General features: G+C 44.3%; 2 protein-coding genes across 5 annotated transcripts; one reads left to right on the forward strand and one right to left on the reverse strand.

Annotated features, from left to right (window-relative positions):
- NKIRAS1 (NFKB inhibitor interacting Ras like 1) lies at positions 1-22,508 on the reverse strand. 4 transcript variants are annotated; one of them, XM_029214836.1, is made up of 4 exons: positions 22,299-22,508; positions 14,282-14,392; positions 6,912-7,153; positions 1-516 (listed from the first exon to the last, which is right to left on the reverse strand). In XM_029214836.1, exons 2-4 carry the CDS (start codon positions 14,373-14,375, stop codon positions 274-276), a joined length of 579 nt encoding a protein of 192 aa, XP_029070669.1. In that variant the 5' UTR covers positions 14,376-14,392; positions 22,299-22,508; the 3' UTR covers positions 1-273. The 4 variants fall into 4 exon arrangements, with proteins under 4 accessions (XP_029070669.1, XP_029070670.1, XP_029070671.1 ...); XM_029214837.1 differs by lacking the exon at positions 22,299-22,508 and adding an exon at positions 22,068-22,228; XM_029214838.1 differs by lacking the exon at positions 22,299-22,508 and adding an exon at positions 22,082-22,209.
- Positions 22,509-22,553: 45 nt separating this feature from the next.
- On the forward strand, positions 22,554-26,501 carry RPL15 (ribosomal protein L15). Its single transcript, XM_029214833.1, has 4 exons — positions 22,554-22,594; positions 23,219-23,400; positions 23,600-23,736; positions 24,591-26,501. The coding sequence occupies exons 2-4, from the start codon at positions 23,229-23,231 to the stop codon at positions 24,894-24,896; spliced, it is 615 nt and encodes a 204-aa protein (XP_029070666.1). The 5' UTR covers positions 22,554-22,594; positions 23,219-23,228; the 3' UTR covers positions 24,897-26,501.
- The last annotated feature ends 1,405 nt before the right edge of the window (positions 26,502-27,906 follow it).

Below are 27,906 nucleotides of genomic sequence, written 5' to 3' on the forward strand. Positions count from 1 at the left end.
TGCATACCACCCAAATTTTATTCTTTTGGCAAATGCAACATAATACAGATAACAAAGGTGCTAATTTTAGGGACAAGTCTGAAAGAGGGAGAATGCAAATATATTATTACTTCATGTCAGGGAACAGTAACTGAATTATAACTGGAAGTGCATTAAATTACTTCCCTAGGGTCTTCCTAAGGACCAAAGGTAGACAGAAATGGCCTGTTTTACATAAGTTCACGGACACCTCGAGGCAGTCACCATTCAAGGGACAGTTGTGCACCCTAGGGTTTAGTTCTCAGAGCTGGAGTTGCCTTTGCTTCTCCTCCCAGGCAGAGGGAAGCTCGGTTTGCTCTGGGGCTGGGAGAGTTTGCGGGCTAGCAGGGTGAAGGGCTCGATCAGGGTCTTGCGGTCTGTGACCGTCACCTCCCACAGATGCACCTTCTCACTCCTGGCCCACCGCTGTGCCACTTCGGCGTCCACTTGTCTCTGCTCAGAAAGGTCAGTTTTGTTTCCTAACACGACAATGGCCACCTGAAAGAAACGGGTAAAAAAGATCACACTTTGCCAGCATCAGTTCCTAGACAAAACGGAGGAATAAAACTGTCCCATTTAACAAAGTGCTTCGTCCAAACTGATCCTCAGGCGTGAGGCTGAAGGGTAAAGGGCATTACCTCACCCCTCCTCGCTCCGTGTATCTCCTTAAAAACGCAGATGCTCTACAGGCTGCTGACTACGCAACAGTTGAAGTTACTCAACTCCGGGTACGGCTGGAAGACAGACTTGGGGAAATCACTATCGAGGGTACAGATAACGGTTTGACTGAGGTGTGTCTACATTTCAGTTTAGCTCTACCTGCTGTCTGGGAAACCTGCGATACGTACTTGAAGATACAACCACGGAACTTCTGGAGCCGTGAGAGGTCTGCAGCCCTGGGGCCTGAGTTCCTTGAGAACGGGAATTGTTCTGTTCACGTCACTCCTAAACATAGCAAAGCACCTGACACAAGCACTAAATATGTGGTGAACGTACCACCCAATAGGTACATTTTACCCTAAATGCAAGGCAATCGATCCTTCTTCTCGCTACCCCCAGGCACTGTTTCAGGCGACCAGAAGGGCGGTCACAGTCCGCGGGGGAGGGGAGACGAGTGGTGACCTCCAGACGCTGAGAGAGTGCCTGGAAAGGCACCTAAAGCAGGAGGCCGGGGAGGTGGAGGGGGGCTCCTCTGCGCCACGGCCGGGCTCCCGCCTTCGAGACGTGCTCGCGCTCCGATGGGAGGACGGAGCGGGATGGAGCGGCAGGCAGGGCTCTCCTCCGTCTCTCAGCAGGAGCCAGCCCTCCCGTTGCCCCCCACCACCCACCCCGTCTCTGCGGCGAAGGTTCCCTTCCCCTCTGGCCTGGCTGCGCGTGGTCACCCGGCCGCCCGCAGGGCACAGCGGGGGAGGTGTCCTAGGCTCGGGGCCACCTCCAACACGATCCCTCCCTAGAAACCCTCAGGCCGAGGGCTGCTGCTTCTGCCCTGCGCCCCCTGCGCCCTGATCCCCGGCCCGGCTGTTGCTGCCCATCCCAGCGCTGGCCCGTGGTCACCCCACACGCTACTCTCCTCATACTGGTGGTGATTTCAGCAGCCCCGGGGGTGACCCGGTAACCTCATCCCTCAGCTCCTTGACTTCAGAGATCCTAACTGCCCTCAGCCACTCGCTCCCACAAACCAGGACAACCACTCTCCTCTCTGACCTCGAGTGCGGGAATCCCGCTCCGCCCGCGGCCTTCCTGGTTCATCCCCCGCACCCCTCTGCAGCAACCCCGCAAGCACCGCAGGGACCCACGAGCCCCAGCGCTACCACCTCTACCTCAGTCCTGCAACCCCGCTGCTGCCCTCGGCGCTCCCCCCGCCGAGCTTCTCCTCGTTCGCTCCCTCGCCATCGTCATCACGCCGTACGCCCCCCGCCGCCACCTCGGTTAAGTTGAACTCTTAACTGTACCTTTTGCCGACACCATTTACCGAACGTGGCGGGAGAAAACACAACCCCGCTGGCCGGTCCTGGTTCGTAACCACCGACCTCCAGCGCGCTGCTGTTCTCCAGCAAACACATCACGTTCCCGCCACTTCCCCTGGAAGGACGGCATCTCCTACTTTGGTCCTCCTCCAACCTCCACCGTTCCCTCTGCCTTCCCCGTCTCACCCTCAGCTGATGTCCACACTACGTCAGCAAGAAGACAGGAGCAACTAGAAGGGAACTGTCAGGTGCTTCCACCGCCACGTCTACCAGCCCCACGGTCCTCTAAGCCCATGTCCCCACCCTCTTCAACCTGGACAAGGTGTCCCTCCATCGGCTATCCCCTCACCTGCGTCTCTCCGCTGAATCATCCCACTGCGTACAACCATCTCTCTCATCTGAAAAACAAAACCCTCTGATACATCCTTCTCCAGCTCCTCTCTGTTCCCCTTTTAGGGGACAATATATTTACCCTTTGACTCAAAACTCTTTCAAAGAGCTATGTTTGCTGTGCTCAACTCTCTCACATCCAGTCCATCAGACTCTGTCTCACCGTTTCACTAAAACTGTCGTCGTTGAGATCTCCCAAGTTACTAAAGCTGGCCACCTCTCGGCTCTTTTGATCTGCCTTTAGTATCTGACATAGCTTGGTCACTTCCTACCTTTTAAAGTGCCGACTTTACTTGCCTTCTGGGTCACCCTTATCTCTTGGTGTTCCTCTTACTTCAAAGGCCACTTTGTAGACTCCTTTGCTGCCTTCTCACTTCTCCAGCCGGTAAATGTCAAAGTGCTCTAGAGCGAGAGCATCTGAACTAAACTCTGCTTCTCACCTTGTCCCTCAAGGTGAAAGTCAACAGAGTGATTTTTTTTTTTTTTTTGGCCGCACAGCATGCGGGATCTTAGTTCCCCAACCAGGGATCAAACATACGCCCCCTACAGTGGAAGTGTGGAGTCTTAACCACTGGACCACCAGGGAAGTCCCAGAGTGATCATTTTAAAACAAATCAAAAGATGAGACTTCCTGAGAGAGTGGCATGGACATATATACACTACCAAACGTAAAATAGATAGCTAGTGGGAAGCAGCCGCATAGCACAGGGAGATCCGCTCGGTGCTTTGTGACCGCCTGGAGGGGTGGGAGGGAGACGCGAGAGGGAGGGGATATGGGGATATATGTATACGTATAGCTGATTCACTCTGTTATAAAGCAGAAACTAACACCATTGTAAAGCATTATACTCCAATGCAGGGGGCCTGGGTTCAATCCCTGGTCAGGGAACTAGATCCCACATGCATGCCGCAACTAAGGAGCCTGCCTGCAGCAACTAAGACTTGGTGCAACCAAATAAATATTAAAATAATAATAGTAAGTGCAAAGAGGTTCAACTTCGTTCACTTTAAGGACAAAAGAAACTATGAAAATACCATTTCACCCAGAAGAGTCACAAAATCCAAAAATTTAACCACACATTGTTGTCAGGACTGAAGAAACAGGCATTTTCATACCATTCCTATGGACAGTAACTTGTCACTATATTTACCTTTAACGCAAGAACCTAACTTCTGCTGGTTGATCTTTCAACTCTACGTTAAAATGTACAAAATAACAAATGTCTAAGATTCTTCGCTGCAGCCTAGTTCATGATAGCAAATGACCAGAGAAAACCTAAGTCTCCGTCAATCTGAGACTGGTTAAATAAGTATGATACATCTACAGCCACACAGTGAATACTATCCATCAGTTTAAAGAAAAAAAAAAAAAAAAAGGAGTCTGAGTACTGCTATGGAAAGGGCTCCAAGATACACTACATGAAAAATACAAGGTGTACAACAGTATGCTACCTTTGGTACAAGAGAGAGAAATGAGAAAAAATTATATACATTTCTATCTGCTTGTATTTACACAAAGAAACTCTGGAAGGACGCCCCCAGACTAGGAAAGGGGTAAAACATTAAAACACCATGCTTGACGTACAGGAAACAGACGGTTGAACCCAGGGGTGGGAACAAGTTCACTAGAGTCCTCTCTATAGATCATTTTTATTTTTGAACCATGTTGCAACCATTACCCTTTCAATTTTTTAAAACAGACATGAAAACAAGTAAGTGCCACCCAAGCTAGACCCTGCCATCCCTTTGCCTCCCATCCCGAGGTGCCCTCAGCTCTGCCTCCCCCCAGCCCCGCCCGCTCTGGCCTCAATGCTGCTCCTGGCGCAACATGCTCCCGCCCCCGCCCCTGCTCAGCTGGGGCCTCCGCCTGGAGCAGCCTCCTCTAGACATCGGCTTGCGCCCTTCCCTCACACCCTTCAAATCTCTGCTGCAAGTCACCTCACCAGGCCTTCCCATATCACCTACAGAAAGCAGTGCCCTCACTCCCCACTCTGCTTGACTTTTCTTCCTACACTGCGTCACTCCTCACAATACATACTTGTTCGTTGTCCCTCTCTCCCCCACCCCCCAGACAGAAGCTTTATGGCAACAGGGACTCTGTTCTATCCTCTACTGTATTCCCTCCGCCTCACCTAGAACAGTGCCAGGCACATAGGCATCTGCTATCAAAACCACGATGAGGTGGCACCTCACACTGGTCAGAATGGCCGCCATCAAAAAGTCTACCAACAGTACGTGCTGGAGAACAGGGGACCCTCCTGCACTGCTGGTGGGAATGGAAATTGATACAGCCACTATGGAGAACAGTGTGGAGGTTCCTCAAAAAACTACAAATAGAACTACGGTATGATCCCGCAATCTCACTCCTGGGTATATATCCGGAGAAAACTCTAATTCGAAAAAATACATGCACCCCAATGTTCACTGCAGCACTATGCACAGTAGCCAAAACCTGGAAACGACCTAAATGCTCATCAACAGATGAATGGATAAAGTAGACATGGTACATATACACAATGGAATATTACTCAGCCATAGAAAGAAACAAAATAATGCCATCTGCAGCAACATGCACACAGCTAGAGATTATCGTACTAAGTGAAGTCAGTCAGACAGAGTAAGACAAACGTCATATCACTTATATGTGGAATCTAAAGTATGACACAGGTGAATGTATCTATGAAACAGGAACAGACTCACATAGAGAACAGACTGGTGGTTGCCAAGGGGGAGGGGGTGGGGGAGGGATGGAGTGGGAGTTTGGGGTTAGCAGATGCAAACCATTATATACAGGATGGATAAACAACAAGGTCCTACTGTATAGCACAGGGAACTATATTCAATATCCTGTGATAAACCAAAATGGAAAAGAATTTTTAAAAGTATATGCATGTATAACTGAATCATTTTGCTGTGTGGCAGTAATTAACACAACATTGTAAATCAACTCTACTTCAATAAAAAAATTTAAAAATAAGCATTTGCTGAATGAATGTGCTTCTTAAATCCCCATAATAACCATATGAGAAAGGTACTATTATTATCCTTATTTTATAGATAAGGAAACTAAGGCAGAAAAGTTGAGAAGCAGAGCTAAGATTCAAGTACATGAGTTCACTGAACTATACTTTTAACTTTAGGGGGGCAGGGAGGGAAATCTGGGGGATTCTCCCCCAAATAATAAGAGCACTTATCTGTCTCAGTGAGAAAGATGGGAAACAGGTGGAGAGGAGCCTTCATTACTTACCTTTTTATATCTTTTGAAGACTGAACCTTGTGAATGTTGTTATCTATTCACAAAGTAAGTTAGTATTCAAAATAATAAAAATAATTAAAATATCAACAACCCAGAGGTCCTTGAACAGGTGAGTGGTTAAATAAACTTCGGTACATACACACCATGGAAAACCACCCAGCAAGGAAAAAGGAATGAACGACTCATACACGCAATTATCTGGTTGACTCTCCAGAGAATTATGCTGAGTGAAAAAGGCCGATACCAAAAGGTTACAAACTGCGATTCCATTTACGTTAACACTCTTGAAATGACAAGGTTACAGAAATGGAGAACAGATAACGGTTAAGGAGGGAGAGGGGATGGGAGGGGAATGCGTGAGGCCGTAAAAGGTCCCATGAGGGGTCCCTGCAGTGCTGGAAAGGTTCCCTCACTGTATAAACGTCAGTACCTCGGTTGTGTTATTTTACTGTAGTTTTGCACAGTGTTATTAGCATTGAGGGAAACTGAGTTAGGGATCTCTATTATTTCTTAAAATTGCATGTGAATCTACAATTACCTCAGAATTAAAAGTATGACATAAAAAATACATAAAAATTAGGTTAAGTAAAAATTAGGTTAAGAACACCTAGACAGTGCTGTTAATGGGTTCATGACACAGTTCCCTAAACCCTGAGGAGTCAGCCATGCCAAGACCCAGAGAAAGACCTGCGACGAGAGAGTTCCAGGCAGGGGAACGAGCCACTGAGAAGGAGTTCACAGGGGGACAAAATTATCATGCTGGAAAAGCAGAAAGTTGACCACTGGAGTACAGTGACAGAGGAACAGAATGCTAAAGGTGAAAGGACAGCCATGGGCCAGATCATCTAAAACTTTACAGACCATAGTAAGAATCTTATTTTCAAATGTAAGTGGATAGAAGCCACTAATTATTTATTAGTTTTTTTACACTTCTTTTCTTTTTTTTTTTTTAAGGCTAAGGACAATCCTATTTCTCCAAGAAGACAATAAAAAGCCCTAGGAAACAATGATCCCAAATAACGTGAAATGAACTATGTAGTATTTGCAATATGGAGTCATTAAAATTCAAGTTGTACATGGGAAGAAGCAAAGGCAGAAAGTCAAATGCTGGTCCTGGTTGAACTCAGTCCTGTATTTCCTGGGCTAGGGAAAAAATCATGAAGATTACAGATACTGTGAATACAATTTAATGCTTTTAAAATATTTTAATTGCCCAAAAGCCCATGCTACAATTTCAACGTTATAATTCATAGATGGCATTTTTTAACATACCCACTTACCTCTTTTTTGTCTTTGAACTTATCAATTTCTTTTTTCAGAAGCTCCACTCTTTGAAAGGATTCAAGGTTATTCACACTGTACACAAGAACAAAGCCATCAGCAAATGAAAAATAATGCTTTGGCAGCTCCACGCCTTCCTGTAGGCCTCTGGTGTCGTAAAGATGTAACTGTTCCTTGACTCCCCGATCTGTTTCCACTGAAGCCATATACACATCTTCCATTGTTTCACAGTCCTCCATTCCTGGGGTTAAAAAGAAATTACTTTTACATATACAAATATCGAATTATTATGTTATTCACCTGAAACTAATACAATGTTATGTCAATTATGCCTCAATTAAAAAAAAAGCTTTTACTCTTTCTGGATAACTCAATACCAATTGTTGAGTATTTTCTCATCCTTTAGAAGGTGGCTTTCTAGGTTCCTTATTTACTACACATAAGAATCATATTTCCATTTACTAGCTTCTTTAAAATGAAAGGTAATTGTTACAGTAAATGAACAAAGTGCTTTTTAAGATTATTTCTTCCATATAGACACACAAGAAATAAAAATTTGGCAGTGAGATTTACTATTACTTATTTTTCAGAAGTAACTTACAAGAGTCAAAGAACTTACTATCTCAATTGGAGAATTAAGGGCTGATTTTTAAAGTACCTTCATTCAACAACTAAGTGGCTCCATTTTCTTTTCTTTTTTTTTTTTTGCGGTACACGGGCCTCTCACTGTTGTAGCCTCTCCCGTTGCGGAGCACAGGCTCCGGACACGCAGGCTCAGCGGCCATGGCTCACGGGCCCAGCTGCTCCACGGCATGTGGGATCCTCCCGGACCGGGGCACGAACCCGTGTCCCCTGCATTGGCAGGCGGACTCTCAACCATTGCGCCACCAGGGAAGCCCCCCATTTTCTTTTTCATCAGCGCCAAGGACAGGACCTCGGTAAGTCTGATTTTTCTCTGTACAATTTCCACTGTTTCCAAGATCTGTTTCAAGGACTCAGAAATGTACATGTCCAGTCTGGGTCTAGGCACCAGGCCTTAATTCCCAAGTACCTACTGTGCACTTTTGTGTGAATGTCCTCCAAGTCCTTCAAACTAACAAGACTTATTATCTTTCCTGCCCCACCTGTCCCTCCTCCTTGCTTTTGTCCCTTGATCACCATCCACCTGGTCAGTCTTCAGCGTTCTCTTTAAACAAGGAAAGTATGGGTGAATGTGGTCCTAAATCAGCCACTCTACACCTGAGACATCTGCTCGATCCACTGCCTGCTTCCACTCCCCCTGGCTTGCTCCCTTCACCTGAATGACTGCAACAGCTCAGGAAACACCTGGTCAACGCCTCATCCTTTCCAGGCTCTGTAGATTTTCTTCGGATTATCCACTTCCCTCCATCCTGCTCTTACTGTGCCTTGTACAGGTAATACCACTTCACCCTAAACTCTTTTCGTATCTGTCCCCTCTGGAGCTGCAGTGGAAACTCCTCGAGAGCCAGGACTGTGGCTAATCTCTCTTCGGAGCTCTGAGGACTAACGAATTGACTTACATACACAGAAAGTCCTTAGTAAACGTCTGAATGAATGAATGAATGCGTGAGTTCCTAACTGGTGCCCCAATTTCGTTCCCCTGCTCGCCTGAATGATGAGCCCTGTAAAATCCATTTGACTTTGCTCCATTTCTGTGGGTTTTGTCTCTTCAACTCACCTAGAACTTCCTCAAGAGAAACAACACTTCTGTGTACACAGCAAGTATGCAACAACCATTTGTGGATGAGGGGATTAAGGTGAGAAGATGAACACTTTGAATGTTAATGACTAGTGCAAGAGGTAGTCTATGGAGACATAAACTTATTGGGCTTCGATTACAAAAAATTTAAAAGCAAAAACTACCAAGACTTTTGTCATGGTGGATGTTCTGTCCACCAAAAGCCAGTCTGGTTCCCTTCCTTCTCCCATTAAGCTTAGACCTTTTGAGATTTTCTCACTCTATACATCAAGTGAAGTTACGACTCTGCATCTCCTCTGCCACTCCACGCCACCTCTGTCCTAGCAGGAGACTAAGGCTGCACTTCTAGAAAGGGTAAAACAGAGGCTGCTGAGATGTGGGACAGAGGGTATGAGTTCCGCAGTGAAAACAAGGGACAACTCAGTGACGTGCCCCCTCTGCTCCCAAAACTTTGGCGGCCAACTCTTTATCCTCTAGGCGGAGGGATCTGGGGAATCTGGCCAGTGAAAACGGAGAAATCCTAAATATGCTAACCTCAGAGGTAAACCAACAAATGCCCCACCCAGGTCACCTTATAATGAAGCAAAGTCATGAACCCTATCCACATGCTTAGAGCTTTAAATTAGCTTTTCAGTTCTCCATTCTTAATTACAAGCAGACAACCAAGGATTACCAGATACCTGAGAAAGAGACCAAAATTCAGGAAAGAGCACCTGAAAATAAAAAGACTGTGCAAAGAAAAGAAAACAGACCAAAAAACTACCAAATATTATACTCAAAGAGATAAGACAGTGCATCCATGAAATAACAGGATACTAAGAAATGAAAACTCAATAGAAGGGCTGAAAAATAAAGATGGGGAAAATTCCCATAGAGTGGAACAAAATGCTGAGAAATTTCAAACAGAAGAGAAATTTTAAAAATCAGAGGACGAGTCCAGAAGATCCAGCATCCAAAAAGAGAGCTCCAGAAAGAGAGAACACAGAAGAGAAATAATTCAGAGCTGAAGAACACACATTTCCATACTGAAAGGGAGTTCCAGAAAGAGAGAAGAGAGAACACAGAAGAGAAATAATTCAGAGCTGAAGAACACACATTTCCATATTGAAAAGGGCCCACTGGGTGCCCAGCACCGTGGATGAACACAGACTGATCCTATGATACACCACTGCGAATTTCAGAGCACTGGGGAGAGAGCCTACAAAAGTGTCCACATCCGCGGCAACAAGAATCACGATGGCTTCTGGCTTCTCAGAAGCACTGGAAGAAGATATTAGAATCTGGTAAACTGAAGATACACATGGTCTATGAGCCTGCGATTTCATTCCTAGGTATATCCCCCCAGACCTTGTCCAAATCATAGCTGGGATACGTGTATAAGACTCTTCACAGTAGCACTATTTCTAATAGCCCCAAACTGGAAACAACCCAAATGTTCATCAAGATACAAGAGGTAAATAGGGACTTCCATGGCGGTCCAGTGGATAAGACGCCACGCTCCCAATGCAGGTGACACGGGTTTGGTCCCTGGTCAGGGAACCAAGATCCCACATGCCACATGCCACACGGCGCGGGCAAAAAAAAAAGATAGAAGAGGTAAATAAATGGAGGTATATTGAGACCATATACCTATCGTGAAAATTACACCACACCTACTTAAAACAATATGGATGAGTCTTACAAATATAGAGTGAAAAAAAAAAAACACTGAAAAATTTATATGGTATGATTCCGTTGATATCAAGTCAGTAAGAGGCAAAAATAAACGATGTCATCCAGTGATACATACATAGGTGGCAAAACAATAAAGAAAAGGGATTAACCAAAAGTCAAGGGAAGGGCTGAGTTTTGATTGAAGAGAGGAACACGGGGAGCTGGCGAGAGTACCTGCGGTCTTCTACCTTTTGACCTGTGTGGAGGTTATGCAAAGGTTTTGTAATTATTCATTAAACCACATGCGTGTTTTATGCCCTTTTCTATATGTATGATGCATTTTATAATAAAAGAAGGAGAAAAGATGATAATGGACCAATGCTTTCAAAATTTTGGAAGGAACTTATTCTCCATCTAGAATTCTATACCCATCAAAATTATCACTCAACTGTGAATGAAAGTAAAGACATTTTCAAACAGGTGAAGCGTCAGAATATGTATCATGCACATTTTCTCAGGAAACTCTTTGAGGGAGGCCCGCCATCAAAATTAGCATGTAATCATAGAAAGAGGAAGACACCAGATTCGGAAAACAAAACCTCACATGAGAGTAAAGGGAAGCATAGGGACAATAGTAAATACCTTTATTCAGAAGCCCCAGGATTACTACTGTGCACCAGGCACAGAGGGCATTCTGAGGGCTGTCATCACCCAATACCTCAGCCCCCAAAAGAGCACTGCAAGATGTGCTCCACCAAAAGAAGGGCGCAAACAGAGGATGACAGGCGATCCAGAAAGCAGGAAATCAAACCCAGGAAGAAAGAAACAGTAAAGGGAAGTTCTATGGTGACAGCTGTACAACAGGCCCAGATAAGAGAATGCTAGCTCCTGGAAAAATATCTCCAAAAAAAAGGGCGGGGTGGATTAGCTGATATGATTGACCTCCTGGAGAACTGAGAACCATCTGGACGTGTGGAAGAATCAGCGAAAGGTATGAACAAAACTAAGGAAGTGATAGAGCAAATATTAGCCTCCATAAGGAGAAAAAGAAAGAAAAGAAACAATCATAGTACATAATACTGGTCAGCTGAGAATATTTACATGTGCCAGCAGTTGTCAAAGTGTGGTCTACAGAGATCCCTTGAGGTCTCCTTTCAGGGAACCCATATGGGCAAAACTATTTTCATAATAATATAAGACATTCGTCTTTTTCACTGTGTTGACATTTGCGCTGATGATATAAAAGTAATGATGGGTAAAACTGCTGGTGCCAGGACTTCCCTGGTGGCACAGTGGTTAAGAATCCGCCTGCCAATGCAGGGGACACGGGTTCGAGCCCTCGTCTGGGAAGATCCCACATGACGTGGAGCGACTAAGCCCGTGCGCCACAACCACTAAGCCTGCGCTCTAGAGCTCACGTGCCACAACTACTGAAGCCCATGCTCCGCAACGAGAAGCCACCGCAATGAGAAGCCCGTGCAAAGAAGAGTAGCCCCTGCTCGCCGCAACTAGAGAAAGCCTGCACGAAGCAACGAAGACCCAACGCAGCCAAAAATAAAAGTAATTAATTAATTGAAAAAAAATTCTCTAAAAAAAAAAACTGCTGAGGGCTTAGTACAAATCAAGGCAGTGGCACCAACTGTATTAGAGATTGAATTCCTCAACACCTCATACTTGCAGTTTCAAAAGAAAAAGCCAGTTTCACTTAAGAATGTCCTTGATGAAGCAGGAAAAATGACCAAACTTATTAAATCCTAATCTATGAGTATGTATCTTTACATCTCTTTAATATTCTATGTGATTAATGAGAAGTATACATGAAGTATTTCTGCTTAATGAATAATGGTAACTGACTGGAGGAAAAGCTCTTGCGTTTGAGTTTCAAGCTGAAATAGCTTTTTTTTTTTCTTTTTTTTTGGGCTGTGTTGGGTCTTCCCTGCTGCGCACAGGCTTTCTCTAGTTGCGGTGTGCGGGCTTCTCATTGCAGTGGCTTCTTTTGTTGCGGAGCACGGGCTCTAGGCGTGGGCTTCAGTAGTTGCAGCGCACGGGCTCAGTAGTTGTGGCTCGCGGGCTCTAGAGCGCAGGCTCAGTTGTCATGGCACATGAGCTTAGTTGCTCCGCGGCATGTGGGATCCTCCCGGACCAGGGATCGAACCAGTGTCCCCTCTATTGGCATGAGGATTCTTAACCAACGCACCACCAGGGAAGTCCCATTTTTTTTTTTTTTTTTTAAAGAAGGAATAACAGAAACAAACCATGGTTATTCAGGGTATCTGACAGACATTTTCTCAAAGATGAATAATGAGAGCCTATCATTTCAAGGAAAATAACTGATAGTATCTGTTGTTAAAGATAAAATTTGAGCTTTCAAGCAAAAATGAGAATTGTATCCATCAACAGAAACTCGATAGCTTCCCAATACCGATGAGACTGGTGATGATATTAATAAATGGTATTTGGAAGATCTGCTTACCTCAGTTAACCAGTATTTTCCAAATGACCAATTCATAAATGTTAAGAAACCATGCATGGGTAAAGATCCCATTTGAAGTGCAAGATAAATCAATGAGATTTTAATGTAATAGAACAGGAGAAGTTCACTGATGTGGCTTCAGACTCCACACTGCAATAACCTTTAAGTAACCATCACTGATTGAGTTTTAGTGAAATACCAAAGAAGAAAGTCCACAATTATCTGCAAAGCTATTAAAATATTCCTACCTTTTTCAACCACATATTTGTGTGAGGCCATATTTTCTTCACATATTTCAACTAAAAAAACATTTAACAACAGATTGAATGCAAAGGCAAGCAGATATGATAATCCAGCTGCCTTCTATCAGGCTGGACATTCTATTTTCAAAAACGTAAATCAACACTCATCTTCTCACTAAATTTTTTTGAAAATATAACTATTTTTCATTAAAATGTGTTACCTTAGCATATAATAAGTTTATTGTTATTATTTTACGTGATAAGTTTTTTTTTAAAATTTCCTCAGGTTTAATCTCTAATACGATAAAAATATCGTAAGACGTAGCCTACAGAAACAAAATCTGTCGGGGTTTTAAGAGGGGAAAGGGATTCTTTTTTACCCCCTTTGGGCATGATTTACTTTTTCACTGGCATAAATTAGAATCCGAAGGTGAAAAATTCAGAACCAATAGTGCAGCACTGTGATAGGTTTTCAGACCTTCTGGCACAGGCATCGTTATTAATAAAAACCAAATATGGATTTAACCGAGGTTGTTAAATATTATTCTGGGAAGGTGGAAGAGGATCAGAGTTCATCAAAATGGTTAATAAAAGACAGAAATGTGCTTGAAGCCACCTGCCAGCGATAAATACTTCAAAGATCTATGATTCTACGTATATCTCTAAGATAAGCCTTGTTTCATTCTAACGTGTTATGTCTGTCCTTCCTTACCGAACTGTGACCTCCTTAAAGCCAGAGATGCTTCTCCACCTCTAAATCCTCACAGCCTGTATCAGAGAGCAAGTACTGAACAATTATTTAACTCAATGAATGAATAAATGAATGAGATAATCCGATTCACAAAATTACGTCATATTGCAGCAAACAGCTGTCTCTTCCATTCTTAAAACCTATACAGCAGTACTGGAAAGTCACGTTTGAAATGAGAATGAGAGACCATTCAATGTATTCTGAAGTCAGTGAGTCTGTGATTCCAAGACCACTCTTCATCATGTAAACACACTGGAAACCACACAGAGACAACATTTTTCTTACCTGTTATAACTCTTGTTCTAACAGAGTTAAGTGCAAGCACTCTGGAATATCAACAACATAAAGATGTTTTTTTCCTTGCCCCTACTTTCCCCCCCTCATCTCTGTCGATTTCTATGACCCTTTTGGTCCCTCTCGATGACACTTCACTTTTGTGCACCACTGCCCATCTTTAAGTTAGCATGACCAACAAAAGACCCTGACCAGTTCCCAGAACCTGCAGGTAAACTAGGGAAAAATAATCTTACCAATAGTATGATTTCCATAAAGGAGCTGCTCCAAAATTGCTGTTTTCCCCACAGATAACAAGCCACAAACCACAACCTTACAGCCCTTTCCCATCTTCCCTTAGGATATCACTGTGAAGAAAAGAGAAGATCTTTAAAACTGTGTACAGTTAAAAAAAAGAAAAAAGAAAAAAAAAATCAACCTTTCCTTTTTCTTTCTTTCTGTGTTTAAATTTAATTAGTAATACATACACAGGGGGAAACTGCAAGTATAAAAAGAAATGTAGAATACGGTACATCCTTCCAAACCCCATTCCTGGTTCCCGTCCTCCCTTAATCAGTGTTACTAGTTTCCTATATATCTCTGCAGAGGTGACCTACAGAAACATAAGAATACATGTATAGATATATGTTTGTCTTCAAACAGCATAAACACATCTTATACAAGGACTATTCCAATACTAATTAAGTCTATAGGAATCCGAACCGAATCCTAGATGAAGCAATCCTTGAAAGACTGCCTGCTCGTCAATGTTTACCTGGAAAAATAAGCATTTTAAGTAAAAATTTAAGGAGGCATGAAGATAAAAATTTGGACAGAGAGTAGACATCATTTTTTAAAGAAGTATTAACACCATCAATGCAAACGTTAGTCTTTTCTCAGGAGAGTGAGAAACTGGATGTGGGGCTGTCTTAGTCGTACTTCTTTTTGCATCACAGTTCTTCATGCTAGAAAAATTGCTCAGGCACTTTAAACTGAAAGAAAGGAAAACTCATTTCTCCTCGCTTCCTCACATACGCATGGAAGAGCAAGACTGGGTAACACTTTCTTGAATTTTCCTCAAAGTTTTTATTTTCCAGAAGGCAAGGTACCAGCAGACAAGACAGAAAGGGAAAGGGGGCTCATTAAATACAACAGAAAAACTTGAGAAGAGAAGTTAAAGTTCCACATTGTCTTTTGCCTCCTTTCCTCCAGTTCTCTTACCTAGAAGTATGAACATGCAATAGCTCTGACGAAAAAGCATGCCACAATGCCTTCAAGTCAGAAAACAAGAAAGTCCAAATGAGCATTCAAATAAAAGGGACGGTGGGCATCTTTCTGTATGTGTGTGTGCACGTGTGTCACACATCACTTTTTTTTTATCAACACCTAAAACATTAACAAATGAAGTTCCTGTAAGTCTTCTCTACTCTGTTTTCCCAAAGTCTGTAAATTTTTTTTTTTAATCGAGGTATAGCTGATTTCCAGTGTTATGTTAGTTTCAGGTGTACAACAGAGTCAAAATTTTTATAGATTATACTCCATGTATAGTTATTATAAAATATTGGCTATCTTCTCTGTGCTGTACAATATATCCTTGTAGCTTATTTATTTTATATATAGGAGTATAATCCCCTACCCCCTCTCTCCCCCCACGGGTAACCACTAGTTTGTTCTATCTCTGAGTCTGTTTCTTTTTTGTTATATCCACTAGTTTGTTGTATTTTTTTAAATTCCACATATAAATGATAACATACAATATTTGTCTTTTCTCTGACTTATTTCAATATGCATAATACCCTCCAGGTCCATCCACGTTGTTGCGAATAGCAAAATTTCATTCTCTTATGGCTGAGTAGTATTCCATTGTATATACCGATATCTTCTTTATCCATTCCTCTGTTGATGGACACTTAGGTTGCTTCCATATCTTGGCTGCTGTAAATAGTGCTGCAACAAACATTGGAATGTAGGTATCTTTTCAAATTTGCATGTTTGTTTTCTTCAGATATATACCCAGGAGTGGAAATGCTGGATCATATGGTAGCTCTATGTTTAGGTTTTTGAAGAACCTCCATATTGTTTTCCACAGTGGCTGCACCAGTTTACACTGCCACCAACAGTGCAAGGGGGGTCCCCTCTCCTCCACATCCTTGCCTACGTTTGTTATTTGTAGACTTTTGGATGATAGCCACTCTAACAGGTGTGAGGTGATATCTCATTGTGGTTTTGATTTGCATTTCTCTAATGATGAACGACGTTGAGCATCCTTTCATGTGCCTGTTGGCCATCAGTGTGTCTTCTTTGAAAAAGTGTCTATTTAGGTCCGCCGCCCATTTTTAACTTGGGGTCTTTTTTGAATTGTATGAGTTGTATTTTGGATATTAAGCCCTTAGCAGTCATATCATGTGCAAATATTTTCTCCCATTCAGTAGGTTGTCTTCATTTTGTTGATGGTTTTCTTTGCTATGCAAAACCTTTTAAGTTTAATTAGGTGCCATTTGTTTATTTTTGCTTTTGTTTCCTTTGCCCTTAGGAAACAGATTCAAAAAAGTATTTCTAAGATTTATGTCAAAGAGTGTTCTGCCTATGTTTTCCTCTAAGAGTTTTTATAGTGTCTGGCCTTATATTTAGGTCTTTAATCCATTTTGAGTTTATTTTTGTGTATGGTGTTACGGAGGTTCTAATTTCATTCTTTTCCATGTAGCTGTCCAGTTTTCCCAGCACCACTTACTGAAGAGGCTGTCTTTTCTCCATTGTATATCCTTGCCTCCTTTGTCGTAGATTAGTTGTCAAAGTCCATAATTTCTTATGACCCAGATCAGCCATGACACTTATCTCCTGACATGAAAAAAAAAATTTTTTTTTGGCTGTGTTGGGTCTTTGTTGCTGTGCATGGGCTTTCTCTAGTTGCAGCCAGCGGGGCTGCTCTTCATTGTGGTGCGTGGGCTTCTCACTGCGGTGGCTTCTCTTGTTGCGGAGCACAGGCTCTAGCTGTGCGGGCTTCAGTAGTTGGGGCATATGGGCTCAGTAGTTGTGGTGCGCAAGCTCTAGAGCGCAGGCTCAGTAGTTGTGGCATACGGGCTTACTTGCTCTGTGGCATGTGGGATCTTCCCGGACCAGGGCTCGAACCCGTGTCCCCTGCACTGGCAGGTGGATTCTTAACCACTGCGCCACCAGGGAAGTCCCAAAGTGGATTTATTTAGAGAGAAACATGCTCCACAGACAATGTGGGCCATCTCAGAAGGCGAGAGCGGCCTTCGGACAAACACACTACACAGACAGGATGTGGGTCATCTCAGAAGGTGAGAAAGGCCCAAAGGGCTTTTAATAATAGTTAAAATTTAAAGGAAGTTGCCACCTAACTACATGAGAAGAGGATAAGAAAGTGATGATGGCACGCAGAACAATTCTGTTGTCAGAAAAGGTTGCCGTTGGAATCTAAATTCTGATTTTTCTATTGTTATTTTCTATTGTTATTTCCCTTCCTCTGAAATAATATTAGGATCAGCAGATAAAGTCTGTTAAAAATATGCACTATTTTGTATTTGTGTTTGTATAAGATAAATTGGGGGATTTGTTCCAGTATTTCAGAGAAGACTTCAAGGGCAAAGAGTAAAAGCAACTGAAAAGAGGTAACTCAAACACTAGGTAAGGATTTTAAGGTTTTTTAGGATGGTGAGAGAAGGAAAGAAATAAAACAGATCTTGGTAAATATTTTATACCATCAAAAAGAAAACAAAGATGAGAGGGTAAGTGTGATTAATCAAAGCACACCTGAAGCATTCTAGCTTCCTAGTTGTCTTCAAGTGGGAAACAATAATACTACATAAACCTGAAGATGAGGACTTCCCTGGTGGTGCAGTAGTTAAGAATCCGCCCGCCAATGCAGGGGACACAGGTTCGAGTCCTGGTCCGGGAAGATGCCACATGCCGCAGGGCAACTAAGCCCGTGCACCACAACTACTGAGCCCACGCACCACAACTACCGAAGCCCGTGTACCTAGAGCTCATGCTCTGCAACAAGAAGCCACAGTAATGAGAAGCCCACGCACTGCAATGAAGAGTAGCCCCTGCTCTCGCCGCAACTAGAGTAAAAACTAAAGATTAGTGACCTGCTTTACCATCAATTAAAAAATATGAATTCTTGGGCCTTCCCTGGAAGTCCAGTGGGTAAGACTTCACCTTCTAATGCAGGGGATGAGGGTTCGATCCCTGGTCAGGGAGCTAAGATCCAACATGCCTTTCAGCCAAAACACCAAAACATAAAAACAGAAGCAATAGTGTAACAAATTCAATAAAGACTTTAAAAATGGTCCACATCAAAAAATCTGTAAAAAAAAAAAAAAAAAAAAGAATTCTTGAGGTATAAACTACTGTGTATAAAATAAATAAGCTACAAGGCTACATTGTACAGCACAGGGAATATAGCCAATATTTTATAATAACTATAAATGGAATATAATTTAAAACTGTGAATCACTAAGTTGTACACATGAAACGCATGTAATACTGTACATCAACTATACTTCCATAAAATTATTATTATTATTATTTTTTTTTTGCGGTACGCAGGCCTCTCACTGTTGTGGCCTCTCCCGTTGCGGAGCACAGGCTCCGGACGCGCAGGCTCAGCGGCCATGGCTCACGGGCCCAGCCGCTCTGCGGCATGTGGGATCCTCCCGGACCGTGGCACGAACCCGCGTCCCCTGCATCGGCAGGCGTACTCTCAACCACTGCGCCACCAGGGAAGCCCCATAAAATTAATTTTTTTAAAGTATGTGTTCTGTAAAAAAAAAATAATATCTAATGTAAGATTTTGAATGAATAACATTAAATACACATATAAAAACACTTTATTTTCCATATATGATCATGATGGCAGGGACTCACATTACATATAAGAAAGTTGTTCTCACACATATATATTCAATATGTACAAATAAAACCTACTAAAAGCTTAGTTCTATAAGCATTATAATATTTCATAATTCCCAAACACAATAAATAGGCACCATTCCCTTCCAAATATAAAGGGAGGTCATCTGCGGCACCCTGAAAGGGCAGAGAATCACATGAATAGATCCTGGGGGTGGCCACGCCTCTTACTAAACCCAGGTTTCCAGAGTTTGAAAGGCCCCAGAGTAGATGGATGACCTTTAAGGTCACTTCTAATACTGTAACGCTATGAGAGCAGAAACTACTTACCCGGAAACTGCATCAACACGAGGTTAATACAGAAAGCGGTAGCTACAGCTACCTGTATAGTCCCTACCCTAAGAAACTGCTGGACAATACAATTCAATCTGTGACCTATTAATCCCTGACAGTCTGATGTAAATGACTAAGAGTATGTGCTTAACAGGCAAAATCCAATGCAGTCTAAATACATATTGCTTTGCTTTCCAGGCAAATCAATAATGTGTCTAGAGAATAAAAATTGATCTGATCCATTCTGCTGAAAACACTCAGCTTGGTCAGTATTCTCTTTGAAAAGCCATCAGAAAGAGCTACCCAGAATTGTCAGTACTTCTGTTCTTCCTCTGTTCTTCTAAGGAAATCATTCTAGTTTTAAAGTAAAACACAATTTTTTAATGCAAACTGAAAAATATTATCACCACAACACTGTTAACGTCATAAAGAGATGTTATAGATCTTATTATGCAAGCATTACAGGAAGAAAACCTCTACACTCCGTATTTGTTTATGTAAACATCATGGACTGTGTGCAGTACTTTCACTTAGCCATAGATGAATACACTTTACATACATAAACACATATTAAAAGAGTTTTGCAAACAATACTGCCCAAAATGAAATACAATAAACAGATTCCAGTAACCATTCTTTTACTCATTCACTAAATACTTACTGAGAGATTATCCTAATGCCAGGCATTAGGGACAAACTAGGAGGCAAAATCAGAAATGATCCCTGCCCTCAGGAATCTCAAAATCAATTGAAAATACCAATCCAAATCTTGCAAAATTGCTAATTGAGAAACTGCAAACTGCAAATCAACAAACAAAACTGCAAAACCTAATTAAGAAATAGCAGTGATTAATCACATTGCCAGAATCTTCTTTCCAAATGATTATTCCACCTTTGTAGTCAATCGTTCTTGACTAATTTTCCTCATAACCCACATCTGATCCATCAATAAACCCTCTACCTTTCAAACACATCCAAGGCTGGACCACTTAGCACCTCCATCACTCATGAAGTAGTCCAAGGCACTATAGGCTCTCATCTGATCTCTCAAAGATGTCCACATCATAATCCCCCAAATCCATGAGTATTCTACTTTACATGGTAAAAAAAAAAAAAAGACTTTGTGGTTGTGACTAAATGAAGAACCTTGAGATGGGGAGATTATCCTGGATTATCTCAGTGGACTCAATGTAATCACAAGTGTCTTTATAAGGCGGAGACAAGAGTGGCAGAAGTGAGAGAGACAGAGATTTGAAGATGCTATAATGCTGGCTTTGAATGAAGAGGCCAGAAACCAAGGGATGCAGGTGGCCTCCAGAAGCTGGAAAAGTTAAGGAAATGGAGTCTCCCCTAGCACCCCTAAAAGGAACACAGCTCGACTGACAACTCGATATTAGCCTAGTGAGATTTCTGACCTACAGACCTATAAGAAACGTGTACTCTTTTTTTTTTATTGTTTAATTTTTTGGCCGTGCCACATGGCATGTGGGATCCTAGTTCCCCAACCAGAGATCGAACCCATGCCCCCTGCATTTGAGGTGCAGAGTCCTAACCACTGGACCGCCAGGGAAGTCCCTTTGTAGTCTTTTAAGCCAGTAAACTTGCTGTAATTTGTTATAACAGCAACAGGAAAATGAATACAACCTCCTAACCATCCACACTTTTTCCCTTCTTCCTTTTATCCTCAAATAATCCTTTTTCTTTTTTTCCTTTGGCCACACTGCACAGGCTTGCGGGATCTTAGTTCCCCAACCGGGGATCGAACCCAGGCCAAGGCAGAGAAAGCTCTGAGTCCTAACCACTGGACCACCAGGGAATTCCCCAAGTGATCCTTTTAAAATGTAGGTCACATGAAGTCACCCTTCTGCTCAACATCGTCCCATGGTTTCCAATCTCAGAAAGTTTGAAAACCCAAAGTCCATAAGAACGTTCGTCTCTTTGATGTCACGGGCCAGTTTCCCCTCTGCCTCCTTGCTGGTCCTGTATTAACACAGGAACGCTCCAGCCCTGGCGCTGTTCTCCCTGACTGAAATCAGTCCCCACACCTCCAAGGTGTTTTCTCAAATGCCACTTCTCAACACTTACCTGAATATCCCACCCAAAGTTTCCACCCCTGCCCCAACACGTCCTACCCGTCCCCTCCCCTTAATATTTGCCCTTAACACTTATTACAGAGCATAATATACATTTTATGTCTATTGTCCTTTTCCAAGAAGCTAGAATTGCTGCGACGACCACTGCTACCATCCCAGCAGCTGGGCACATATGAGGCCCTTCAGAAATACCTGTTGAATGAATCAATGCACCTGTGAGGGCTTTTACAACGGTAAAGCTGCAATTAAAAAAACAACAACAACAAAGGATATTAGGAAATGGGGTAAAAAAAAATAACCAAACTCACTAATTTAGAAGATAAGAGTCTCTTAAACCTTCGCCACATTTAAACTTAGAATTCGTAAGAGAATTAAACCACATGACTTATCTAAAATGAAAATATTCTGGCGATGCAAAAAAGCTAGTAAATAAACTGTCAATACAGAACGCAACAAAAAACGCCTGCATTTTCTCGGCTTTTTTCCCCAAAACACTCGCACCTGACGACCAAATTTGGGCATATAATTATTTCGCCTTCCTAAAAAGATCGTGGTTCTTACGTAGCAAATGTGGGACCAGATCTGCAAGCAGGAAAGGCACGGACCTGGGAAGGCGAGGACCCGCCTGCAACACCCTCTCCCCTCCCCGCCATCCTTTTGGTGCAAAATTCCTCGGAGCGGGGCCTGCAGCCTCAATTGCTCCGGGGGGGACAGAGCGGCTCCCACCGCCAAGCCCCCGTACCTCGAGCGCCCCACCTTCCGGCTGGGGCAGCGCCGCCGGGGCCCCCAGTTTCTGCCAGCGTCCGGGGAAAGCGGGGAGCCCACAGCGGCCCCCACCCCAGGTGAGGCGCCCGCAGCGCAAAGCGGCCCCGCCGGACGCCCCCGAGAGATCCGCAGGCCCAGAGGGGAGCGGCGCGCGGGCTGCACGGCAGCACCACGGGCTGCGGCCCCGGGAGCCCCGCCCCCAACTTGCCTCCTCGCGGCGGCGGGATGTCGGGACGCTCTCCAGCCCAGGCCTTGCCGCGGACGGTCGCCGCCGGCTCGCCTCAGCCTCTCAGGCTCGAATCCCGGGGAGCGGGGGACGGTACCCTGGGGCAGGTTGCGCCGGCCTAACTCCGCCCAGCGGGCTCTCTGCTGGAACTACGTGGCCCATGAGGCTCTGCACGGCCGCCGCTTTCCACCGGAAGGAGGCTCGCAGAGGAGGGGGAGGAGCGCGGAAGGGATTGTGGGAGAAAGGGTCGTTCCTTTCCGTTTGGCGGCAGCCATCAGGTAGGTTGTGGTGGGATATAGGCTATTCTATCCGCCGCGGATCTCTCTTCATCTCCGCCATCCAGGCTCGGGGACCCTGCGACCTCGGAACTCCTCCTGTCTCCTGTGCGGCGCGGGTTCGGTCGGGATGCGGGGCAGCGCGGGCGTGGAGAGGCGGCTCCCCGAGCGGGCTGGGGGAAATGCTGTGATGGCGGCGCGAATCCGAGCTGGGGCCAGAGCGTGGAGGAGAGGGAGGCGTGGGGGCTGAGGGATGGGCGGCCGGGCCTGGGGCGTCCGAAAGCGAAGCCGGGGGGCTGGGGGGAGTGAGTTTTTCTTCGAGGAGTAACCCTTGGCGGTGGCGGCGGCACCTTCCCCTTGGGGGTCCCGGCAAGGCCTCTGCAGGCCGGGCCTGGGGCGCCGCCCGCCTCGGTCCCCCGCCCCCGGGCGCCCAGAGCCTGCTCGGTTCCTTCGTCCGGCAGCAGCGTGCGGGGCGCCGGGCTGGGCCGGCTGCGCCCCGCGTTCGTGCAAAGCCGTTTCTTCATCGGGGCTTTCCTTGTGGTCGGTGGGGACTCGGGCGGGCGGACGGGGGCTTGTCGTTACACGTGAAAAGGATGATGTGTTTCTAATACCTGGCTTACGTCAAAGGTGAGCCGAGATGGGCGCTTACAAGTACATCCAGGAGCTGTGGAGGAAGAAACAGTCGGACGTGATGCGCTTTCTGCTCAGGGTGCGCTGCTGGCAGTACCGCCAGCTCTCGGCGCTGCACCGGGCCCCGCGCCCCACCCGGCCCGACAAGGCGCGCAGGCTGGGCTACAAGGCCAAGCAAGGTGAGCGGGCCCTGCGCGCAAGCCGGGAGGAGATGGTGTCCCCCGGGGAAAGCCGGGAAGCGGTCTTCGGGGAGCCGCCCCCCTCGCCCAGGGCCTCGGCAGAAGCCGGCTGCTGGCCTGAGATAACGGTCGGTGTCGGCGCGTTAGAGACAAGGCAGTGAGTCCTTCGCGCCCTTCAGTGGCCCTTTTCTCTAAACAGGTTATGTGATATATCGCGTTCGCGTGCGCCGCGGTGGCCGCAAACGCCCGGTCCCGAAGGGCGCCACCTACGGCAAGCCCGTCCACCATGGCGTCAACCAGCTCAAGTTTGCCCGGAGCCTTCAGTCTGTTGCCGAGGTAAGTGGGTTTCGAGTCGCGCTTGCGTTTGGCCGCCTCCCGGAGGAGGATTTGAGCACCTTTCCTCGTGGTTCGTTTGTACCCAGGCGAGCCCTGTTGCGTTTAAAATGGGGTTGGGTGACTTTTTTGTGTTTTTGAGTAATCCCAGCGAGGAGTTGGTATCGGACTTTGCCAGTTTTTTGTTGGGAACCTGTCTTTGCTTACGTAGAGGAAAGTGCTTTATGATCAGCGTGCATCCGTGGAGCCTTCGCTTTTAAAGGGCAGTGAACGTTGTCTTGAAGAGCGCGTGTCCCCAGGCGTTAGAGAAGCTGTGTTTGTTCGCACCACTGATTTCCTGTGCTCGGTAGGAAGCTGTCTTTCTTGGCTAGTCAGTTCAGCTGTGCTCTGTTGTAGAGGTTGGCAACAAGGGCCTGTTGCCCTCCACGAACTAAAAAGGTTTTGTGTTTCAAAGAAAAGGCAAAGAAGACCATCCGAAAGAGACTCGTGGCCTTCACAGTTCTCTGTAAGAGTTGGCTAACCCTTCTATTGTGCTAGAAAAATGCATGGTTCCAGAGTACTAGATTTGGTTAGCCAGATACTAGCATTCATGTTTTACTTGGGAAGGAGGCGGTAAGAGAGAACGGTTTCAGATCTGAGCCTGTCTGTGTGCTTTGTTTTATAGTAAGTCTCTGTTTTATTGTACTTAGGGTCCCAGCCTCTGGGGAGCAAATCAGTCTAAGGATATTTATGTGTGTTGCATAGTATGTACATCTACCTTATCATAATGGTCCCTGCCTCTGGGGAGAATTCTTGCCGCCTTATTGGCCACTAGGATGTGTGGGATGCTGACCTTGGACCTTTGTTTCCTGTTCTAGGAGCGAGCTGGACGCCACTGTGGGGCCCTGAGGGTCCTGAATTCTTACTGGGTGGGTGAAGATTCTACGTACAAATTTTTTGAGGTTATCCTCATTGATCCCTTCCATAAAGCTATCAGAAGAAACCCTGACACCCAGTGGATCACCAAACCAGTCCACAAGCACAGGGAGATGCGGGGGCTGACGTCTGCAGGCAGGAAGAGCCGCGGCCTTGGCAAGGGCCACAAGTTCCACCACACGATCGGTGGTTCTCGCCGCGCAGCCTGGAGAAGGCGCAATACTCTCCAGCTCCACCGCTACCGCTAATATAAGTAATGTTTGTAAAATTCTTACCTAATAAACAGTTTAGGATATCCACGTCTGCTTAAAAGTGTTTTTTAATCTGTTAAAACTAGTTGTCTGCAGATTGCTTCTCTGAATGCATTGTCAAATTCTGAAAGTTAAAGTGCAATAATGTTTGAAGATTTTAAGTGATGGCGTGTCTTGTTTCTAATAAGGGAAATGCCCTTGTTTTTGCTTTATTAGGCAGTTGATATGTCCGTGTGTAAAATGCTGTCTGGTAACAATAGGTGTAAAACTCTGTAAAAGAGGAGCGCAGAAACTAGCCGTGTAGATTTGTTGGTGCATGTGATGAAACCTACAGCTTTATTGGGGTGAGGCAATGCTCTGCTGGTTTACTCTAAAGTGGCTGTTTTATGGAGTTTGGCAAGGACAAACTTTAAATTGGGTTTTCCTTGGAAATGTGAAGGATGTCGTGATCGTTTATCATGGTCATTATGCCGAAAAATAAAGTTGACTAGGGCCCACATTTTTAGACTTAATCTGCTATTCCATATATGTAACTGCTGCTGCCAAAAGGCAGAAAGTAAAGGAATGCCACCATTTTTTAAGAGAATTGGATAAACCTGTTACAAGATGTTTCTCTTACAAATTGAAACAAATCCTGGTTAGCCTAAATCAAATTGCCTTGGCCTCCATGGTACCACTGAAGCTCACATAAAAGGTGGGAGCTCCTGGTCAATCCTGTGACTGTTCTGTAGAATACTTAACTTCATGCAAAATAGTCATGGTATTTACACTAGTGTATATTGAAACTGATGGAAATTGAACATTGGGTAAATGAGGAGGGAGTTTTTAACCCTAAGGCTTGTAAACTAGTGATGCTAGGATTGGGAAATTGGTGTTCATAAGGTCCCTTTCAAGTGTGGGAGGATAGAAGGGGCTTGGATCAAATTTTTAAATGTTTTATTTTTAGTATTTGTGACCCATTATGAAATCTAAGCCACCTTGGGGAAAATTGGGTTGGTTTTATTTAAAAGTAACATTGCTAAGTCTAATCAGTGTAATCTTGGGTCAAGCCACTTTATCCATTCCCATAAGGCTACTAAGAAGAGTCGTGTAGTTGGGGTCAATACCAGTTCAGTTGGTTTCCGATTTTATGTGTGGTCTACAGTTATTTTTCTCATCCCTGCTCAAACTACCCCCAAGAGCCTCACCATTCCACAAACGTGCCAGACCACCCACCGGTTGTGGTCGGGCGTACCACCACATTCTGCTTGCATCATGACTTCCCCTAGACTGAGCTTCTGTTTCCCAGGGTGGAGTTGAGTGCGTAGGAAATATGGAAGAGGAGTTGCCCCAGTTCTTTCCAGTTCTTGGTTTGCTATCTTAATAGGTAGTTTAATTTGGAAATCTAATTGCTGGTTTTCTTGCAAACCAATTTTCCTTGTATTTTCTTCAAGGGTCTTATAAGGCCCACTTAAATGATTTCCAGAAAACATGTAGCAGGCTCGCAAAACCTTCTGAGACCCAAATTCCTTCCCACTCAGAAAATCTTAAACCATATTACTTTGTGTGTAGAGGTGGTTCAACTATATATAATGATAGAATAAACGTCTTATTAAACTAAAACAAATGGACCTCCTGTTATCTTTTGTGATCTAATACTAATAATGTGCTTTAAAGCAAACAATACCCTGCAAAAAGATACAAAACACGGCAGCAACAGTCAAGAATTATAGGGAAAATAAAATGTTTAGTCTCGAGTTTTTCTCTCTTGGTTCTTTGGTCCTTGCATGAATTAGAAAACTCATTTAGAAGTTTTTTCCCCAACTATTGCAGGATGCCGACTTGGGGAGGGGAGGGAGGATTCAGGCTGAAGGTCAGCATTTACGTATCTCCCAGAAGGGCTTGCTGCCCTACAGGTAGTCTACACACAGCAGCTAGGGGATCACAGGAAACTAAAACGCAAATGGCTTTTTCCATGGTCTTCCCACTCCCACCCTGAGATCTCGTGTACCTAGTGCTGTCCTCATTCCATCTCATCCACCCTCAAAGTTTCTCAGACGCACCAAGCACTCTCTAATGCCTTTATCATGGGAAAACTCACCAGGCTTTCCCTGACTGCCTCACAAGCTGTACCTTTTTTAATATTTCTAGATCAGCAGGTGGTTCAAACATACCCCAATTGATTCTATTAGAATTTTCTTCAGAAGTAGAGCAATTGGTTTCTTACAACCCCACAAGATGGAGGCACTGATTCTAATCCCCCTTTTGTCGATTAACAGACATAAAGATGAAGCAATTTGCTCACAGTCACACAGTGGCAGTCTGAATTCATATCCTCCATATAAACATTTTAAAATTTGGTGGGGCTTTCCTGCTGGTCCGGTGGTTAAGACTCCATGCTCCTAATGCAGGGGGCCCGGGTTCAGTTCCTGGTCAGGGAACTAAATCCCACATGCATGCCACAGCTAAGACCCAGTGCAGCCAGATATATTTTTTTAAATAAAATTTTGATTAGGTAATAACATAGGCATGGCTAAAAATCCAAAAGATAAAATAGGGACTACAATAGAAGTCTCCCTGCCCACCGCCATCCCCCCAGTTCCCCTTCTGGAGGCAAGCAATGTGATCAGTTTGTTTTTTCCTGATCGTCAGGAGAGATTTTCATAAATGTACAAACATAATACATATGTATTTTTTTCGTTTTTACCCAAATGGTAGGATATTATACACATTGATTTTTTTCATGTGGTTATGTATCTCAGAGCTTATTCTGTCTCAATTCGTGAAGAGCTTCCGCATTCTTTTTTATGACTGCATGGTATTCCATCATATGGATGCACCACAAGTTTGTTTAATGTGGACCCTGCTGGTGATTATTTAAGATTTTTTCCAATCTCTTGCTTTTACAAAAAGTTTTTTACATATGTCTTAGTTCATCTGTAGGATAAATTCCTAGAACGGCAGAGTTAAAAATTGTTGTGTATCGACAGATTCTGCTCTGCAGCCTGATAGAATAATATTGTTCTCT

This window comes from Monodon monoceros, unplaced genomic scaffold (assembly GCF_005190385.1).
Source record: "Monodon monoceros isolate NGI ecotype Baffin Bay Population unplaced genomic scaffold, NGI_Narwhal_1 Super_Scaffold_11, whole genome shotgun sequence".
NCBI classification, from domain to species: domain Eukaryota; kingdom Metazoa; phylum Chordata; class Mammalia; order Artiodactyla; family Monodontidae; genus Monodon; species Monodon monoceros.

Excerpts from the sequence above, each read along its gene's own strand:
- NKIRAS1 (XM_029214836.1), bottom strand. The coding sequence starts at position 14,375 with ATGGGAAAGGGCTGTAAGGTTGTGGTTTGTGGCTTGTTATCTGTGGGG. Across the intron at positions 7,154-14,281 it reads TTATGGAAATCATACTATTG|GAATGGAGGACTGTGAAACA; the intron begins GTAAGATTATTT and ends TTTTAACCCCAG. Across the intron at positions 517-6,911 it reads AGTTCAAAGACAAAAAAGAG|GTGGCCATTGTCGTGTTAGG; the intron begins GTAAGTGGGTAT and ends CGTTTCTTTCAG.
- RPL15 (XM_029214833.1), top strand. The coding sequence starts at position 23,229 with ATGGGCGCTTACAAGTACATCCAGGAGCTGTGGAGGAAGAAACAGTCG. Across the intron at positions 23,401-23,599 it reads GGGCTACAAGGCCAAGCAAG|GTTATGTGATATATCGCGTT; the intron begins GTGAGCGGGCCC and ends TTCTCTAAACAG. Across the intron at positions 23,737-24,590 it reads GCCTTCAGTCTGTTGCCGAG|GAGCGAGCTGGACGCCACTG; the intron begins GTAAGTGGGTTT and ends TTCCTGTTCTAG.